General features: G+C 40.8%; 2 protein-coding genes across 5 annotated transcripts in view; one reads left to right on the top strand and one right to left on the bottom strand.

The window, feature by feature from the left end:
- Positions 1-19485, bottom strand: part of LOC140689396 (uncharacterized) — a 198027-nt gene that overhangs the window by 133548 nt on the left and 44994 nt on the right. The window lies entirely within an intron of this gene.
- LOC116279550 (uncharacterized) overlaps positions 1-19485 on the top strand; it is a 46113-nt gene that overhangs the window by 5779 nt on the left and 20849 nt on the right. For 2 of the 4 annotated variants that reach the window (XM_072950136.1, XM_072950135.1), the window contains exons 1-6: positions 7935-9866; positions 10542-10656; positions 10819-10992; positions 14415-14521; positions 15819-15956; positions 17409-17491. In XM_072950136.1, coding sequence (XP_072806237.1) covers positions 9652-9866; positions 10542-10656; positions 10819-10992; positions 14415-14521; positions 15819-15956; positions 17409-17491 — 832 coding nt within the window. In that variant the 5' untranslated portion in view covers positions 7935-9651. Of the gene's footprint in view, positions 1-124; positions 311-2536; positions 2604-6361; positions 6457-7934; positions 9867-10541; positions 10657-10818; positions 10993-14414; positions 14522-15818; positions 15957-17408; positions 17492-19485 lie in introns of those variants that run through there. The other 2 variants (XM_072950137.1, XM_072950138.1) reach the window with 2 other exon arrangements.

The following is a 19485-nucleotide window of genomic DNA, read 5'->3' as shown; positions in this document are numbered from 1 at the left end:
TTCAGTCGCTTACATGATACACTTTTTTTTTCATATGAGAAAGGCTTTATCCACCTCACAGTTCTTAAAAGAGAAAGTTGGTAAACGTAACATCTTGATTAATTGAGCTCTTCATTTTTTCCAGTTTATTTTTCTTTCCCTGCATTTTTAAGAGATGGCACCTTAGAACCAGAAGACTGACTTCTTTAACTTAAAAAATATTCTTCGCACTGTAAACATCTACCGCTTGAGTTACTCTGAAAGAACTCTGGACAAGCAAGCAGAACCCACTGACTTCCCACCTCGTAATACACTTCTAATCCTTATGCACGTGAGTCCAAAATGGTGTTCCTGAGATGCTCTTCCGGGTGGAGATTCTGAGACCCAGGTTCCTTCCATTTTGTGGCTCCATCATCATTAACATGTGGTTTCCAAGAGTGCAGTGGAAGAGCATGAAATTTCTCCCCTGGGAGCTTTTAATAGGGCAGGCCTGGATGTGGTCATATCACTCCTTTTCTGATGGCCACATTGAGCTGCACAGGAGGCTGGGAACATGGACCAGTGTGTGCCCAGAAGAGGAGGTGTGTGTTGTTAACAGTTTGACACAAGACCATACTTATGTATGGTTTACACAAACCATGTATAACCATATTTCTTTATTGAGTGCAGAGGATTTTACTAAGTAGTCCTGTGGGAAGGAAAAGATGAGCTGTAGTTAAAAATCTAGTTTTATGGAATTTTTTTCAGTTTTTTAAGTAGCGGGAAAAAGAACAGATAACATAAAAGTGGGAACCATTGGTAAAAGAACCCATATCTCTTGTTTTAAGTTTTTTTCTAACCAGGCCCAGGATTAAATTGGGTCAAGGAGTATCTTCTTTTTTGATACTAAGGGAAAAATAATTTGAGGAGGGGACGATAAACAGTTACATACGTAAACATTTTCTTTTGATTAAAATGAACTTTGTTTTTTAATTGAAAGAATAGTCTATACTCAGTGCTCACAACCTGATAAACACTGGGAAGTAAAGGAAATAAACCAAAATCACCTGCAATCCTACCATCCAACTACAAACAGTGTTAACCAGATGCACATTTAGATGTTTAGTCAGAGGCCAAAAATTGAGGCATAAATTCCTATTATGTTAAGAACTGTCTTTTAAAAACATCATTTAAGGGCATGAAATGAAGGATGGATGGGATTCCACAGTACTTCATTATTATAAATGTTTGTTTATCCTTTACCAGCACAGAGAAATTAACCCCATCATGAGAAGAGATAAAATCAAAGTTTATCTACATCCAGGGTTCTTTCTGCACTGCGAAGTTGAATGGGTTAGCTTGCGATAGGAGTCAGGAAGAGGTGATAAGTGCAGGTGCCAGACCACTTTGTCTTTCATAGGTATGATGTCAGGAAAGTGGGAGGCCTTGTTTCCCTGGAGAGGAAATGTAGTTAGTGCTTAAGATCTGAGACTGAGTCTTAGTATTAGCTGTGTGATCTTGGGCAGGTTACTTTACTTCTCTAAGCCTCAATTTCCTCTGTAAAATGGGGATGAGGTACCTCCCAGGGTTGTTAATAAAGTTACAATCAGTACTAGTACCTATTGGGCACACTGTAAACAATAGCTGTTAATATTGTAAGTAATAGTAACGTTGAAGAAGATGCCAGAAGTGTCGTTTCCATCTTATGTGGGGGGGTGGATCTGTACTTTTATTATTGAACTGTTTATTCTGAAAATGAATGAATTTTGCTTTTATGATAATAGCTAAGAAAATGTTGAAATACTAAGTCACAGCAGACAGCACTTAAGGTAGTTCCACATTCACTGTTCATTAAGAATGATCACTTTGGCTCTGGTAGTGTGGCAGTTTTCCTCCAGGGCAGAGGTCCAGAATAACAAGGATGATTTTGATAGATATTTGGGCTTTGCTTGGGCATTTGCATACTCTTATTCTAGAATTTCTCCTACATTGTCTCTTCTGTAGTCTCCTTTATCAGTCTCCTTTTTTGTTTTCTATAAACAAATAGTATGAACACTGAGGTGCATGTTATTGTGACTTGGTTTTTAAACTTTATTCTTAGATTTTCCCTTTGGGAGGAAAATTGGTCATATGCTTTTGGGAAGGCTAAAGTGCTCAAGATTGGGTCAGACAACCCTATCCTGGGAGCAGAATGGATCTTTGAAAAACAGAAAGGAAATGTGCTACTTTCAGGGGCTGTTTTGGACTCAGTTGACATAGTTTTATTGAAAATACTATTGCCTGGAGCATTTTCCCTCTTTCAAAGGAGAATGTTAACTTTGTTATCAGGGGCTGTGAGTCATTGTTATCAGAGCAGATGCTTCCTGTAAGGTTAGGGCTGAAGGATCAAGACATTTCTCCCTCCTTGCCTTCACATCCTTTGCTTTATCTGCTTTCTCCAGTTGGAACAATATGTAGATAAAGGAGGACTTTCTAAATCAATGGGGTCTAGATCTTCCTAGGATTCATTTTTTTCCCCTGCCACATAAACACAAATAAATATATGTTAGGTCTCATTATTTCATCATTATCTTACAAGGGCCTCCAAGAACTTCCTGCCAAGAAAAGTTTGATCTTAACACAGATCCATTTTCTAGCAGAACTGGGTAAGTAGGGGGACTGTTTCTGGGCTATTTCTAGCAGTTCTAGTCTTAGAAATTTCTGGGGCAGGGCAGTGTTTCACCATAACCATATTGCATTTCTAGCTTAATTTGTGTCAGAAATAGTAACAACTAAAGGATTTGAATTGCAGGACAACACCAAGTTGAAAAAAGTCAAGTACTTGAAGTCAACCTTTTAATAAGGATGCATGGGGCAAGGAAGGGGGCCTTAAGTTGGATCTCTGTGCACATCCTTTGAGTCACTCGCTGAATCCAGCAAGAATTAGGCATGAGTGGGGCCTCTCTGCCTCTACGTTAGTTTTGAAGTGTGGCTTCTGTTTCTGGCTCTGTCTCTCCTGGGTCTGTGATGGACACAGTCACGTGTCAGAGCAGTAGGACTCAGGCATGCAGTCCAGTCCCCTTCAGTTTCTCTCAAGTGAGAAACTGCTCAAAGCTTTGACTCTATGAAGAGCAACATTAAAAAATTATTTCTGTGAATGGGATTTCCTGCACTTCAAATCTGAGTAGCTGTTGTAAATTGCTGAAATGCTTGCCCTTCAATTTGTCATCAGTCTACTAGATTTATTTGGATTGGAGACTCAGAGCTGTTTTTTCACTTTCTTCCTTGCTTGGTGTCAGATAAAAGTAAATCCATTCCCTGCACAGACACACACGTATTTGGTCTTTAGTCTTTGTGAGTGTTGGGAGGTAAGATGGTGTGTCAGGCCATGGTAAAAGGAAGCACAGTGTTTCCTCCGGTTGCTGGGCTGACACAATAGTCAATCCCGATGACTGATTTATCCTGAAGTCACGAAAATCAGGGACTCTCAATAATCAAGGGTCCTGGTTGGTTGGGGCCGAGCCCCCTGCAGTTCATTCCACAGTGGGGTGTTGTGGGGATGCTGTGCTGTGCTGTCCATGAACTGCCAATCAGGGATGAAGACTTGTTCCCTGAAGCTGCTGAGAGTACTGCCCTGTGAGCCAGCCCCTTCGGGGACTGCACCAGCTAGAGTCACCCTGTCCCGGGGGCACCCCTCCCCCTCAACTCAGGACAATTCTCAGGGGTCAGTGCTGCTTCCGAGTGCCCCATGGACCTGTCCTGAGCCTGCATTGTGGCCCCTCCTCCCTCTCCCCAGTCCTGCCTCCTTTTAGTCCCTCCCCTTCTCCAGATGCTGGTCCCGGGCACAGTCCCTGCAAAACCTCTTGCACTTTTTTTCTTTTAGGACATCTAATACTATATTTTTTCATACTAATGAATCAAAGGGGAAATTATTTGATCATGAGAGGTTTCCAGAAAACATAATATCCTGATTTTTAAAAAATTCAATAAAATTAGTAGTATACACATACATAAAAACCAATAACTTGTATCCTGCTTATTGGTGTAACAAGCATTCTGATTAAAGTCTCACACAGTATAAACATGCTAAATAAAATAGCTAAAAAGTAAAAGGCATTAATGTTCTAAATAAGAAAGCATGTTTCTTATTATCTATGGATCTTGTCATTGCATTCCTCAAAAAAACACAAGAAAATCAACTGAAAAGCAATTGGAAATAATAAACAAATTCAATAAAGTGATCATCTATTAAAAAATGCAGAAAATCTGTATAAAACCTCTTGTAGTTTAATCAACTATCTCAGAGTCGGCTTCCCGGGGAAGCCCTAGATAGACAGTGGTTGTGATGCAGTTTTCCTTTGAGGATGAGTTATTCTGATCTTGATCTTGAAATTAACTTCACACTGTGTAGTGTGAAGAACTGACAGAAGAGTTGGGAAATTTTCTAGTTTTTATTTCCTTTTTGGAAGTTCTTGTATACCACAAATTACTTTAAAATTAGTTCCACTGCTGCAGTGCTTGTGTGTAACTGTAAGGGATGGGAGAAACATTAAGGAAGAAGAATCCGTAGGTTGTGGTGATGACTAATAGAGCTGAGGAGAGAAAGGAGACCAAGAAGACTGAGATTCTGAACCTCTGTGACTGAGGGAATAGGACTGTTAATGTGTTACCAAGTCCAAACTCGTTCTGCTCGCTGCACAACAGGCCAGTAAATCAGGAGACAAGATGTTGGGGCAAGGAATAGCGACTTTATTTGGAAAGCTGCAGACTGGAGAGGATGGCAGACTAACATCCACTTCCCCAAGTCAGACTTCGGGCTGCTTTTACACTTAAAGGGGGGGGGGGGGTTGGTTGGTGCAGACTTCTTGGTTTAGGAATCCTTTGTTCGTGTAAACCTCCAACAAAACAAAAGTTAAGTTTCTATTCTGCAACTTGTTATGTTTATATAGTACAAAAGTATCAATATCCTTAAAAGTCAGAGCCTTGAGAATAGGCTTTTCTGTATATTTCAGGCTAAAGGCAACATTTCTTTACAGAAGGTGCAGAGCTGGCAAGACTAAGCTTAGAAAACAGGGCACAGGGTTAAAGCCAAAAGAACAGATCTCATATGGAGTCAGATTTGTTCTCTATTACAAAGATAAACAAAGTGGCTACCAATGGCTCCCAGGGCCAGTTTCCGCCCCTATATTGAACTGTTTAAGTGTTTCAGCCCAAATATTTTGCAAGATCTGCCTGCAGAGTACCGTGCCTCTATTCAACAAATATTTTTACAAGACAGAACTTGTCAGTAGTCTCCATTTATGGTTCTTTTGGGGTTTCACCCTCTTTAGTTGCTGCAGCATCTCTAGGGCTTCTCAATTTCACTTCAGCTCACCATAGACTACACCTCTCCCATTAAAAACAAGAACTTAATGCACAGAAGTTTCTTCCCACAAAAGGAGATACTCCCTAAGCGTGATTTACACGCTTTCAGAGTTAAATCTTGTGCAAATTATACCCACTTCATATTAATACTTGGCTAAATCAAAAAAGATTCGTGACAAATCCTAGACACAGAATGCTGGGGTAACAGTGTGACCTGTACCCTCCTGGTGATGCTCACCTGTCTAACGGGCCTTTTGTGGTCTGGTCCAGCCTCATCTCCACTGCCCCTCCCTCCTCTGGTCTTGTCTCATCCAACTCTTTGCTTCAGTGCTTCAGTAGACTCATGCTGACCCCCTCTCCTTGCAGTTGCTGTATCTGTCTGCTCAGCTGTCCCTCCCTCAGCTTTCCAAGGCACTCTGTCCAGTGGCCTATGATTTCAGAGTCCTGCTCTTTGCTTCCTTTGGGGACAGTTACTAGAAAAACTGATCTGTGCTGAGTGGTTAGTGATTTGATGCATTGCTTATCTCCTCCTAAAAACATATTTGTGTTTCACTGAGGTCCATTGGGGCAGTGGTCACAGTGGGGGTGCCCACATCTGAGAGTGCACAAGACCATTTATAAGAGTGTAGGTGGAAGAGATACTTTTATTTCTTGAAAAACTAAAAAAATAAAATATTTAATACTTTGGTTGAGAAAGTGCATGTATATTTTTATAAAATATATCTTACATTTATATATAAACATTTTATATTTTATATAATACAGAAGTTATATAATATTTAAATATATATTAATGCATTATATGTTATGTATTTATAATATTACATAATATATAAAACTATATGTTTATGTGTTATATACTTATATATATTTTACAAATCTAACTTGACTGGGGAAATGGATACTAAGTACTTTATTGATAGAGCGCTCCATCATCGAACACTGCTGTAGAGGCACACTGACGTGCCAGTGGGTGACTCTGCAAGCTTTCTGGCACTGTGATGACTTACATTTATCGAGTATTTCTTATGTGCCAGGCACTGTTCTGTACCCTTTACAGGCATTGGCGTACTTATTCCTTACAACCGCCTGGTGAGATGGTTGCAATTATTAGCACCCTCGTTTTATGGATGATGAAAGAACCTGGAGAGTCAGGTAACGTTGTCAAGGACAGGACTCATATGTAGCTAGCTAAGGAGAGAACTGATGTGGTCTGATTGCAGAGGCTACTTGCTTAACCCTGCTGCATGCTGTTCCTGTCTGTTCCCTCGGGGTAGACACAGGTGGCCTCCAGGAGAGAGGGACCACGTGTGTCCTGTTCACTGTGGTGAAATAAATGTTTCTCGAATGAATGAAGGAATTGAGGGCCTGTCACCATCTCTGAATTCGTATCACTTAAATAAGAACTTTGGATGAGTACTCTTTTATTTTGAGCTTGGAACAATTTTCCCCTTGGAATAAATAGATTTGATGAGGAGTTGGCATGGGCTAAATTAGCAGTCTTTGTTTAGGAACTTACATGAAAAAAAGTCTGCATCATTCTAGTACTAATGGGTCAGGTACGAGTCCCAGCTCTCCCCGACGTGACTAGTGCCTCCCTCTCTTCCCTGTGTCCTGAGTGTGTGAGCGCACAGGAAATGGACCTCAGCTTGCTTCTGTGCACTGTAGGAAGTGTCCCTTAGACAATGGACAAGCTTAACAGCAGTAGGAGTAGCAGCAGCACAGACAGCAAAAATAAAAATGGAAAGCAGAAGCAGAACTTAACTGATTTTGGGGGGTTTCACCCACTGACAGCCTTTCAAGCCTTAGTTCTTGGCACTAGAATCTGTAACAACTCTCAGGTATTTTGGGCTTTAGGAAAATTGTTTTGGTTTGACCAAATAAGCTTGTGGTTTCATAAGTTTATGACTCCCTTTGCATCTGAAAGATGATTGAGTCTTAGGAGTGTTGTATTATATCATCATATTCAAATCATGACTATTTTCTTTCTTTTGGGCCCTTTCAAGACACTTACTCTTCCATCATTAAGTATTTATTTTAAAAATTTGATTTCAAAGATACGCATTGCATCAGTGAAATAAAGAAATTAACATTCTATTGGCTTCTATATGAATTTGCATTCCTTGTGAGTTTGACTTGAGTTCAGTTCCCCCTTCAGGTTATTTAAGAATAATATTACTTCTGAGAGATTGGCTATTATATTAGCCTCCTCAAACTCATAGCAGAGATTTTCTTCGTATAAAATACAGAACCTCACTCAGGGACTGGCTTGGGCTCTTGGCACAGGGACCTAGGCTGGTTTGTCCCTGCTTCTGATCTAATGAGCCTTAAAGTCTTGGGTGTGTTATTGATGCTCTGTCTCAGTTTCTCTGTTCTGGAAAAGAAAACTGCCTTGCTGAGCCGTATTGGAGTCTGAGGCAAAAGGAAACTTCAGTGAGTGATAGTGATCCTGCCTTTGTTTAATGTTTTGACTTTTTGGTTTATAATTTAATTTTTGTATCACTTTTGCCATTTAAAAATTTGAAATATTTTAAGTGTTAAAAATTTATTTATCTTTATTACTGAGATTTTTTGATGCCCCCTTGAATTTGGCACTTGGGGCAAGTGCCTCACTCACCTGGGCTTTGTCCTGGCCTGGAGGAGGGTGAAGGTGTCGTCTCTCTGGCACAGGGGCTGCCTTGGAGGTGAAGGGAGATGGTCACATGCTGCAACACTTGATGAAGTTTTGATTTTGAGAGAGTCGTAAAACCTGATGACTAAAGGTTGTGTGTGAGCCAGTCCTACTTCCCATAACTTTGATTTGGAAGTTTTATGCTTTTATTACTGTTTTTGTCTTGGAGCTTCCCACATCTACTGTACGGTTGAGTAGACCACAGCATCCACAATGAGTTGCAATTCGATGGACTTTCCTGGGAATAGATGACTGATAATTTTGACCCTGACACCACATTGCATACTTACGTAGGGTCAGCGCTACCCAATGAGCCAGGTTCCCCCATTACTTCTTTTTTAGGGGGAGGGAGGGTAAGTGATCAGGTTTATTTACTTAATGGAGGTACTGAGGGTTGAACCCAGGACCTCCTACATGCTAAGCACATGCTCTACCACTGAGCTACACCCTCCCTGCCTCTATTCAAAAACACATTCAGAAGCCTCATTCCTTTGAGGGATTCTTAGAGAATATAGTGCTCCCAAACCGTCCTTTGTAAAAATTACTTATATTCCGTTGATACTATGCTTCTTACCTATGGTTTTATGCTAACCTTACTAAGAAATACGCTGCTGTAACAATAGAAAAGTGGGGGGAAAAGGCATAGGCAGACAGATGTGGGGGGAAAACCCCAATCATAGTGACAGTGAGACAGTAGATCCCACAGAGGAAGTAGATCCCACAGAGGATCCCACAGGGAGGAAGGATGGAGTTTGGCAGGAAGAAGAGCCCTGCCCTGCCTCCCCCCCTCCTGCAAGTGGTCAGCCAGCAGCGTGGCCTCGCTGATTAACTGACGTGGTGTTTTCATAGTCACGTGGTTAAAAAGTTCTCAGATGTTATACCATGCTCCCAAATAAATCTTTGATTGATGAAAGATTTACTTGGTGGAAATAAAAGCAAAAACTAAAATAAAGTGAAGAAAGCGTGTAAACATAAGGCTGAGCCACAGAGCAGGGTCAGCAGACACGCGTAAACACATTTTCATTTCACCTGGAGAGCGCGTATTGGTTTCTCAAGTTTGTACTTAATGATACATATTGTCACAGTCACTGAAACCATGAAAACAGCTTTCTGCTGTTTGCATCTGCTAAATTCCCTGGAGACTGGCTGGGGCCCAGAGGGACGGGGAAAGTAATGAACTGAGGGATAAGGAGATTTAGAGATTTTTTGTGGAGAGCTCTCTGAGGGACTAGGCCTTCAGCATCCTGTGGTTCCACCCCACTCTAACCACAGTTGCATGCAAACATGGCTTTCTCAGGGGCAAGCCTCACTTCTGGAAATGTCCCAAAACACTCAGCCACCTGGCACCAACATTTGAAGGGAATCCAAAATGGCCCACAAGCAATTGCATAGTTTTGAAATGCCTTAGGCTCCCACGTGCGCTCTGGGCACACTGGGCCTCCGGGCCTCTGTGCGCACTCACAGGGACACTGGCTCTAGAGGGACAGTTGAGGGACAGTTGAGGGTCAGTGCTGTTGCTAGGCTACGACTGTTCCGGACCAAACATTCCGAGCCGTTGAGCTTTGCAGCCAAGGTGTGGCAGCGAGACCTCTGTGGCTCTTCTGTAGCGCCAGCGCTGAGATCGGGAGGCGGCAAGAGGCCAGGAGGGAAGTGAGCGGTGTCGGAAGGCGATAAGCCAGATGAAGAAGAGACTCACTAAGTTCGTGAGCTGGGTGGGCTTCAGCGCCCATCAGAGAGCACACAGGGTTTGTGAGAAGCCCGTGCCTGGGTATCACGTCCATAAGAGTGAGATAAAGGAGATCCACAGAGCCGCATATTTAGGTGCCAGTTGTACAGTGGAGGAGTTGCTGTCACGTAAGAAAAATGTCATAGACAGCAGAGACAGGAAGAAAAGGTAACAGCGGCGGGGCGGGGCGGGGCAGGCCTGGGAGGAGCTGCCAACTATGGTTGTAAGACATGAATTTTAAATTGCCTTCCCATGTCAGAGATGTTGAAGTGTGAGACAATGAGCATGTTAGAATCATTGAAGTACAGTATTCTCTCTCATCCTTGCAGCAACAAAGTAGATACACTATTATTTTACTTAATTGAAATGTCTTTGTAAGATAGTAACGGTAACAATTATAGTATTACCTAACAATTATTGAGCTGTTAGTTTGTGCAAGGAACTGCCAGACACCTTGCATAGCTTTTCATTTAAGCATCACAGTGGCGTCCTGTAAGATAACTAGTACTTCATGCCCATTTTGTTGATGAGGAAATTGAGGCACAGTCAGGCTAAGTGAGAGCTAATACGGGACAGTGTTAAAGTAGAAGTCAGACCCAAGTTGAGCTGAATCTCAACAGCATGCCCTTTCTATTCAAACAGGTAGTTCTTCCATTAATGTGGTGAGTAATAAGAGCTAATAAATATTGTTCTTTCCCCATAGAAAGAACTAAGATAAGAAGACTAAATGTTAGTTTTAAAGGGGTGGGGATAGCATGCTGTTGAATGTTGACAACTACGTGAGTAACTGTATCTTTGAACTAGTAAGCTCTGATTTCCTAAACAGTCCTCTTACGTTCCCAGGACTGCCCTACACTTAGCCTGCACCAGAGGCCAGTCATCAGTGGTGGCTCTCCTTATCCAGTGGAGGTGTGATCTGGATGCTAGTGACGAGGAAGGCAAGACAGCTCTCATCAAGGTGTGTAGCAGCCAACCATGTCCACGTGAGATTGATTTGATTTAATTACTTAGAATAAAAATGAATTTGTCTGTTTTAAATATAATGAAGTGCTGGAACTTGAGGAATGTTAACTTGGAGTGCCTAGCACTTACAGTCTGTTTCTTGGCATGATACCAACAGGCTGTACAATGCCGGAAAGAAGTGTGTGTCACTATCCTGCTGGAACACGGTGCTGACCCAAATCTTGTGGACGACTGTCAAAACACTGCTCTGCATTACGCCGTCTTGGCTGAAGATACATCAATTGCAGCAAAGCTGCTCCACTATAAGGCAGATATCGAGGCGATAAACAAGGTATAGCTCAACTGACTTTATTTTCAAAATATTTGAAATACAGGGTCTTTTCTAGCTACGGGTGTTTCATGTATAGTAATATGTGTACTGAATACAATACATCAGGCCCTGCTATCATGGAAACAACTCCAAAGCCAAGGCCAGAGTCTAGAGGTAGTGCCCACAGAAAGGGCAGAGCTCTGTCTCCCAGCCGCACTTCTACCCCAGAAGGAGCAACTTCCCGTTAGGAAGTGCCTGGAAGTGGGTGGTAGGTTCAGAGCCTACAGAAGATGAAGGCTTGCGGGGAGTAAAGTGATGGCAGGGGCTGGCTGCCTGCCTGCCTGGGGATGGGTGGGATGAGGAAGGAACCCAGTACCCAGCAGGGGGAGCTGGGTGACTGCACCTGGGCAGGGGAGGCAGCAAGCCACAGGCCCTGAGCACCCCAGGATCCCAGGTTCTAGAATCTGGGCAAGTGAGGTCAGGTCATGTTTGACAGCCAGCCCGCAGGGGCATTCACTTGTGCTGGTGGTCACATGGCCCTCCACGTGCACCTTCACCTTGGGGTCTTCCATGCTCAGCCTGGTGTAGCTCCCCTGCGGGGCTGTGGCTGTAGGTGGGGAGCAAGTGATGGTGAAGCTGGTCCTCCTGCTTTTTCTCCTGGTTCTCCCTTGAAGATTTTGATTGAATAAATGTACGCAGATCTAGACACAGGTATTTAGAAATACTTCCCTGAGATTCTGATACAACCCTTGGTTAAGGAGTATTGAATGGATTCGTGTAATACATGTAAATTCACAGATCTCAAAAATAAGACGTCTCTGGAAGAGCAGGAGTTTGATAGATGCTGCTTCTTTCAGTGCTCTCCTTTCCAGCCATGTTAGCCTGACTTTTATCCGTCTCTTCCTGGCAATATTACTGGCAGCATCTATTGCCTTGAAGAATGGCTCCTTTTCCCTTCTAGCCACTGATCATTCAGTGGCACTCAGACAGTCTTAGAAACTTGGTTGTGGTGAGTGATTCAATAAGTAGAGTCGGACCCTTTAAAGATTTTGCACCATTTGTTCCCATCCAGGTCATTAGGTCAACAGGGTTTTTCTGATTGCAGTAATAGGAAATCATGAGCCTTCTTTTGGTTAAAGCTGTGTGACGGACTCCTGCAATATATCTGTTAGATTCAGTGAGCCCTAGCATAATCAAGATGACAGTTTTTTTAAAATTTAAGTCTAATTGATTTACAGTGTTGTGATAGTTTCTGGTGTACAGCAAAGTGATTCAGTTATATATATATATATATGTATATATATATTCTTATTCAGTTATATGTATTCTTATTCAGTTGTATATACATTCTTAGTTACATATATATTCTTATTCAGTTATATGTATTCAGTTATATATATATATTCTTACTCAGTTATATATATATTCTTATTCACTTATATGTATTCAGTTATATATATATATTATTCAGTTACATATATATTCTTATTCAGTTATATATATACATATATTCATATTCTTTTCCATTATGGTTTATTACAGGATATTGAGTACAGTTCCCTGTAGTATATACAGTAGGACCTTGTTGTTCATCTATTTTGTATATAGTAATTTGTATCTGCTAGTCCAAAACTGCTAATTTATTCCTCTCCCACCCCCTTTCCCCTTTGGTAACCATCAGTTTGTTTTCTATGTCTATGAGTCTATTTCTGTTTTGTAAATAAGTTCATTTGTATCGCATTTTTAGAATCCACATATTAAGTGATATCCTATGGGATTTGTCTTTCACTTTCTGACCTCACTCAGTATGATAATCTCTAAGTCCTTCCATGTTGCTGCAAATGGCAGTATTCCATTCTTTTTCATGGCTGAGTTGTATTCCATTATATATAAGTATACCATGCAAGATGGCAGTTTTAAACATCAAGACCCATGACATTAGTAACAAATTGGAATTGTTTTAATAATTTAGTTTCAGCCATCTCATGAACTAATTATCCATTTGATTAACAATTGGGGAGAATTAGATACAGGTAGATTGTAGTTTTAGTAGTCATTGGAAAAATTCTTGAAGCGGGTATTATGAGCCTTTTTTAAATGTATTTATTTTACAATATACTTTTTTAATTGAGGTATAGTCGATGTACTATATTATATATTACAGGTATACAGTTGAGTGTTTCACAAATTTTTAAGGGTTATGCTCCACTTACGGTTATTACAAACTATTGGCTCTATTCCCCATGTTGTGCAGTACATCCTTGTACCTTATTTTTTGCCTGATTGTTTATACCTCTTAATCCTAATTATCCATTTGATTAACAATCAGGAAGAATACAGATAGATTGTAGTTTTAGTAGGCATTGAAAAAATTCTTGAAGTGGGTATTATGTGTCTTAATCACAATTTTTATTACATGTTGGGGCCCAGTGTTTTCGTAAGACGTATGATTCTAAACAAAGGCAAGGTTTTACATACAAATACTTGATTTATACCCAACTGTTTGGAAACACAGCAAACATAAAAACACAAGTGGGCTGTAGACTAAACATGGCCCTGGATATGTTCAGTTTGTCTCCACACGTTGAGTCAACATTTCAAATTTAGGAGACTTGTGCAGAGATCTACACTTCAGAACTTCTAAAGAATCAAATCTGGTCCCCCTTGAGCCCAGGCTCCTATGTGGTCTGCTCTGCAGAGCTGGCCCCTTCTCGGTGGGGTGTGTGTTCTCCAGTTTGCTGTCCTCACTTGTGACCTTCACTTACTCGGGCTACCTATGTTGCCTCTGGAAGCATTTGAATTTCCAATTCTTGTGGTCTATTTTGATATATATTTCAAGATTTTAAAGACAGTCTATATTAATTTACAGTCTACTTCATATTTTATAATAATTCCTTAAGAGTGGGATGGAATTTTTCAAATTAGATTTTGTAAGTTGGTTTAAGAAAAACTTTTTCTTTACATGCAAATAGTCATACTCCCATTGAAATGTCTGCAAGCATTATGAGATTAGTCGTAGTTGTAATTGGATAGGTTTGCATGTTGCAGAGAGTATGTATGGTATCTTTCTCCTCAGCATGGCTCCTTAGAAATGTAGTTGATTCAGTAGCTGAATGGTTCTCTCTGGAGCAGTGTTTAGAGTGCCAGGAGTAGTAGTTGAGCAGTAAGGTAACTAGAGAATGCCTGATACACGCTGCGATAGAAGTGAAGGTTCTTCGAGCCAGCAAATGTCTGAAGTGAGTTTCAGAGAATGACTTCACAGGGAAACTTTCAAGGAGGTCAAGGAGGAACCTTTTAAAGAGAAGGAGCACAGAGGGGCGAGGAGGAAGGGGCTACTTTTTATTTATAGTGTATGTGTAAGTTCAGAAACTTAAGTTTTTAAACTCAGTTTTGAAATTTATATGTAATTTTACACATTGTCAACTGTTTTTAATATTTTACAGTATAAATACACACCACTTTTACTCGCCATCAGAGAGAACAAAGAAGAAATGGTCAAATTTTTGATAGAGAATGGGGCAAATGTACATGCAGTCGACAAGCTGCAAAGGTACAATAGTGTGTTCTCTCTCTCTTTCATTTTAAATCTTAATGTTGTTCTAAAGTAGTAACAGCCAATCAGAAAGGTTAACCTAATAAAAAGAGGATTAACTTAGAATCAACACATCATCAGTTAGGTAGAAAAGGAATTGTTCTGCCTGGTGTTACAAAGAACAGTATGCAGCAGGATTCATCTTCCTTTATGATAGTGACTGATGTCATGTGCAACCTGATAGTTTTGGTCATACAATCTTACAGTAGTTCAGGGGTTTCATTTTAGTTTTATTAGTATGAACTCTAATTTTAATTTACCTTATGAGACAGTGTTGAATTACTTCATTCTTTTATAATTTGTTTTAACCTCTTCTTGGTATATATTTTTTTCTTAAAAGATGCATAGTAAACAAAGAGGAGTTTGTTTTGCTTTTTGGATGACTGCTTTAAATTACTTTCTTTGAAGGATACTGATGTTATTAGGTTGTCATTAAGTATCACTAAGAGAGTAACTTACCAGATACTGTGGGCTCATCAGTTTTTATCCTTTTCATTTCTAGTACATTTTGATGTTTTTATTTTTAATTGATAATGGTAGAAGGAAGAAAAATAGCTTTAGTCATTGAATAAACATTCCCATTAAAGAAGACAAGTCATTGGTGGATGATAAAGAGGAAAGAGCTGGGCTTTAGAGTCAGACGAGGTTGAATTCCCAGCTCTCCTGCTGGCCAGGGGTGTTACCTGGGGGACATGACTTAGTACCACCCAGTATGTTTCCTGACACGTAAAGGAGGGTCGTAGTACATCCTTCAAGGGTGGTTGTGCCTGAGAAAGACCATACGCAGACTCTTCAGGTTAGTGCCGGGCACATGCTCCTCAGCGTGATTCACTGCAGCCGTGACTATTTTTGTTGCCGTTTTTATTCATATTACTGTTTTCAGCCTGCAAACAGCTTCTCCTAACCTGACCTCTAGCTGATTTTCAAGTATTATACTTCAGACGAGGGAAGAAATGGGGAATCCTTTATTTAAATCTTTACCTGCTTCAGATAAGTGACCTCAGCGTCCTTTCTTGTCCATCAGAGGACTTTAAATTAGCCACTTCTACTGTGTGCTAGCCAAGTAAGACAGGAGGCTTCTTTTTTGTCCCTCCATTTTGGCCTTGGAGGTAATTTGCAAAGATGAGCACTCGAGCATGTAAGTGGTGAGTTCTCCAGGGGTGGGCAGGATATTAACTTGGTAAAATAGATCAGATTAACTGTCTAAGTTGAGCTATCTAAGTTCCTAAGAGTGAAGTTGTCTCTTTTATTCTAGATCAGCACTCATGCTGGCCGTACATCATGACTCACCGGAGATAGTCAAGCTGCTGCTTGAGAAACGTGTTAATACTGATTTGCTAGATTTACATGGATGGTTTGCTGGACGATATGCTTGTTATAATGGTTTTAAACAGTAAGTGTTTACATTAAAGTGCCAGTTATCTCTAAACTGAGGTTGGAAATGACCTGTTACTTGTAATGAGACAGGTAAGAGTTCCTAGTTGGGAGCAGGCACTTTGGGGATGGCAGTGAGACCCTTCACATCATCAGCTGGAAACCATCCAAAGGCCAGACTAGTGAGATGGAGCAGTGGGCACAGGGTTCTTTATCTCAGGGTTTGTAAGACCTTTATCCTTAGGGTCCTGCTGTTCTTCAGTTCATTCCAGTGTAATCCCAATGCATGGGGTACAAATAATGTCACATACCTGATTTTTCTAACGAGTTATTTGGGTCTTGAAATGTTTAGTAGAGCAGAAAATCCTGTATTTTCCTTTGAGGACTTTCTTCTATAATCTTCCTCTTGAATTTTCCAGGAACCTAAGGGATTCCCTGGGGCCACAGTGACAGTCCTCTCCCACAAGGCACTGGGGCGGGGCGAGGGCATGCTAATCGTTCTCTTGTTTCCCTTGATTCTGTTGCTGCAGCGTTGGTACTAAAACTAGTTTTAACAGGATCTCCTTGGCAGCTGAGTCTGGGGTCTGGATGTTGCTGTCTAAAGACCTTTAATAAAATTTTAAAAGAAGAAAAGGAAAAAGAAACTGGTCCTGCAGTCGGGCCGTGATTGACCTCTGCTCCCGGGACGCCCGTGCTGATCCAGTTTCCGCGGTCTTCGTGGCCATCGACACGTAAACTTCTGCGTGACGGCTTGTTTAGTTCTCATACATACGCTTGTATGAGGTCATATATGTATAAATGAGTTTAGCTGCAAGTTATATACTAGCTGAGGTGCCCTGAATTATAAACCATGAAGAACAGCTAATCACTGTAATTTGTAACATTTTCTGAAGACTGCCACATTTAAATGTTACACCTATGAAAGAAAACACACATTGGGTTTTATTTGGGATTCTCAAGTAGTTCCAGCGTTTAAGTTCAGGAAGAAATTATTCCATTCTGCCACTAATTCTCTGAGCATCTGGGGGATACATTATTTCATTAAATCTTCGTAATACTTCTATGAGTATTAATAACTAACTGCCTAACAAGACTGTAAGATCCCAGTTTTATAAAGGGAGACTTTGAGCTGAAGAGAAGCACCTTGTCCAGGAACAAATAGTTGTTGGTTATAGAGCTGGGACTTCTGAGCTCGAGATACTTACCACATGTCAGGCTCGCTCTAGTTAACTTACTGAGCTGTACTGCCTTTAGTTCATGACTACTTCACCTTACTTTTTTTCTTTTCAAATTATACATGCTAAATTTAAAGTTTGTAGATTGTATAAATTTGAAGAATATGGGACAATTGAAGTTTTGATATTGCCTCTGATATTGTCTGAAATAATCTATGAATTTAATATATTTGGTAATTGTTTTTCATATTAGTATTCAAGTAGTAATATTTATTTATCACGTTTTTTATACATAGCCTTTACCAACTGATTGTCGACTACAGAGCCGGAAGGATACCAAATACTCCCCCTCAAAATAGCGACCTAGGACAGAGTTCAGGTAATAAGTTACTCTTGTTGGGCCTACCATAGATAAGGAAGTAAGATTGAGGAACTTGTGATAATGAAAGAGCAGTGAAAAAAGCCAGTGTGTAAATTTCATGTATGTTTTTATTTTTTAATTAATTTTTTCTTAATGGTCTAGTGTGCAGAATTATTTGAGAAGTTAATTGTAGGTAATGTAAAATCTGGAACAATATTGTCTGAAAAGAAATTCATTTATTTAATCATGGCCCCTGAAATCCCATATTATATCTTTGTGTAGATACGAAAAACAGGTTTTTTACTTTGTTGTACATTTCCTGTAACATTATAAGAAGTTGGCCTTGTTACAGAACTGGCTCTTTAATTTTTACAGCAGTTGGATTCCATTGGGTAAATGAATGCTAGTTACTGCATAGTGATTAGCCTCACTAAAAAGTGATTGTCTTTAAAACTGGGAGCTCAGCGATACCTTCCTGGTGCTGTAAACAAATGGCCAACAATTGGAGCTGCACAGCTGGGCCAGTGTGCAGCATACTAACGAGATGGTATTTTAAAGATACCTAGTGATAGTGCAGAAGTCAGGAAAGCAGTGCCTTGTTGAGAAGCACTGGTTACTTTTCGCATCATTACACCAACAAGGTCCCTCTTACCGATTTCATTCCTCAGAAGTGCAGAGTGCGACATGTCGCCTTCATGAGAGTCAGGTGTTTTCTTCTGTTTTGGGGATACTTGTCATGAAACTGTTTTGTTAGAACAAGATTTTCTGTTGCCATTAGTTAAAGGGTTGTGATAATAAATACTCAAATAGCACAACTCAGGACTCAACAAATTGTAAAGAAAGCACAGAAGTGCTTCACATTAAAAAAAAAAAAAAGACGACGACTGTGTTGCCTAGATGTGACCCCTAGCGTGCTGTTCAGTCTGAACTGTATGAGGGCACCTTTACCTTGGTAGACCTGGATCAAGCAAAGAACTTCTGCTGTAGGAAATACAAAGATGGAAAAGACAGAGTTTTGGTCTTCAAGGTGCTCATAAGACAACAGAGTTGTCCCTGGTTAACGTCTGTATTTTTTTTAAACAGGATTTTCACAGAAAACATTCTTAAGTGTCGTTTAGGTACTGAGCGCCACTCTGACGTTGCAGAATGCAAACAGGTCACAAGCACAGTTCCTGGCCTCCGGGAGCTTGTTGCTGTCGTCACCATTTCTATGACTTGCTTTACTTTATTCTGTGCTTCCTGTGTCCCAGAGCCCACTAGGACTTTGTAACTGTCTTCATGTATATTTTTATTGGTATTTAATATGTGCCAAATACTTTAAGTCCATGGTGAGGAAAGAAGTTTTTTAAAAGTGGGTAGGATGTCAGGTAAGCCATGCAGAGCGAGTAGAAGTTTGCCAGGGGAGGAGGCAGAAGGGCAGTGTTTGGTGGGCAGAACATCTTTGAAGATTTCATTTGGCAGAAAGGACAGTGGTGCAGAGGCTGAGATGTGCCAGTGAACTTTGGAGGATCTATGAGTTTCATTTTGTTGGTGCAGGAAGGATGCTGTAGGAATGGTTGGGAACGAGGTGACTACCTAGCTCAGGCACGCTTCTGAAAGCCTTTCGAGTACTATAGAAAGGAGGAGGTCTGCTGTAGACCTTGGGAGATGTGTCAGAATGCTTTTAGCTGCGAATAGTAATAGGAGGCCTAAGTAACGGTGGCTAGAGCAACAGGAGTCAGGATTGTTTAGAAGGTTCGGTGATGTCGTCAGGATCCCAGATGCTGTCCCTCCTTCAGCTGTGAGGCTGCTGGTGTTTGATGTCGCCTTTCCTGGTCTGCTGATTAGCAGCAGCTCCAAGCGTCATCTTCTCACATGACAGTATCCGCAGGTGAGGAGGGCTGCTTCTCTCTGCATGTTTCCTGTTAACGAGGAAGAAAACAGAGACGCTTCCGGTAGACTTCCCCTAGCATCTTACTGGCTGGGCTACATCGCATGCTCATTCCTAAACCAGCCACGGGGGAAAGAGATGT

The sequence above is a fragment of the Vicugna pacos genome, chromosome 26 (genome assembly GCF_048564905.1).
Source record: "Vicugna pacos chromosome 26, VicPac4, whole genome shotgun sequence".
Classification (NCBI taxonomy): domain Eukaryota; kingdom Metazoa; phylum Chordata; class Mammalia; order Artiodactyla; family Camelidae; genus Vicugna; species Vicugna pacos.
The sequence above is the reverse complement of the archived record's forward strand: the minus strand, read 5'-3'. Positions and strand labels throughout refer to the sequence as shown.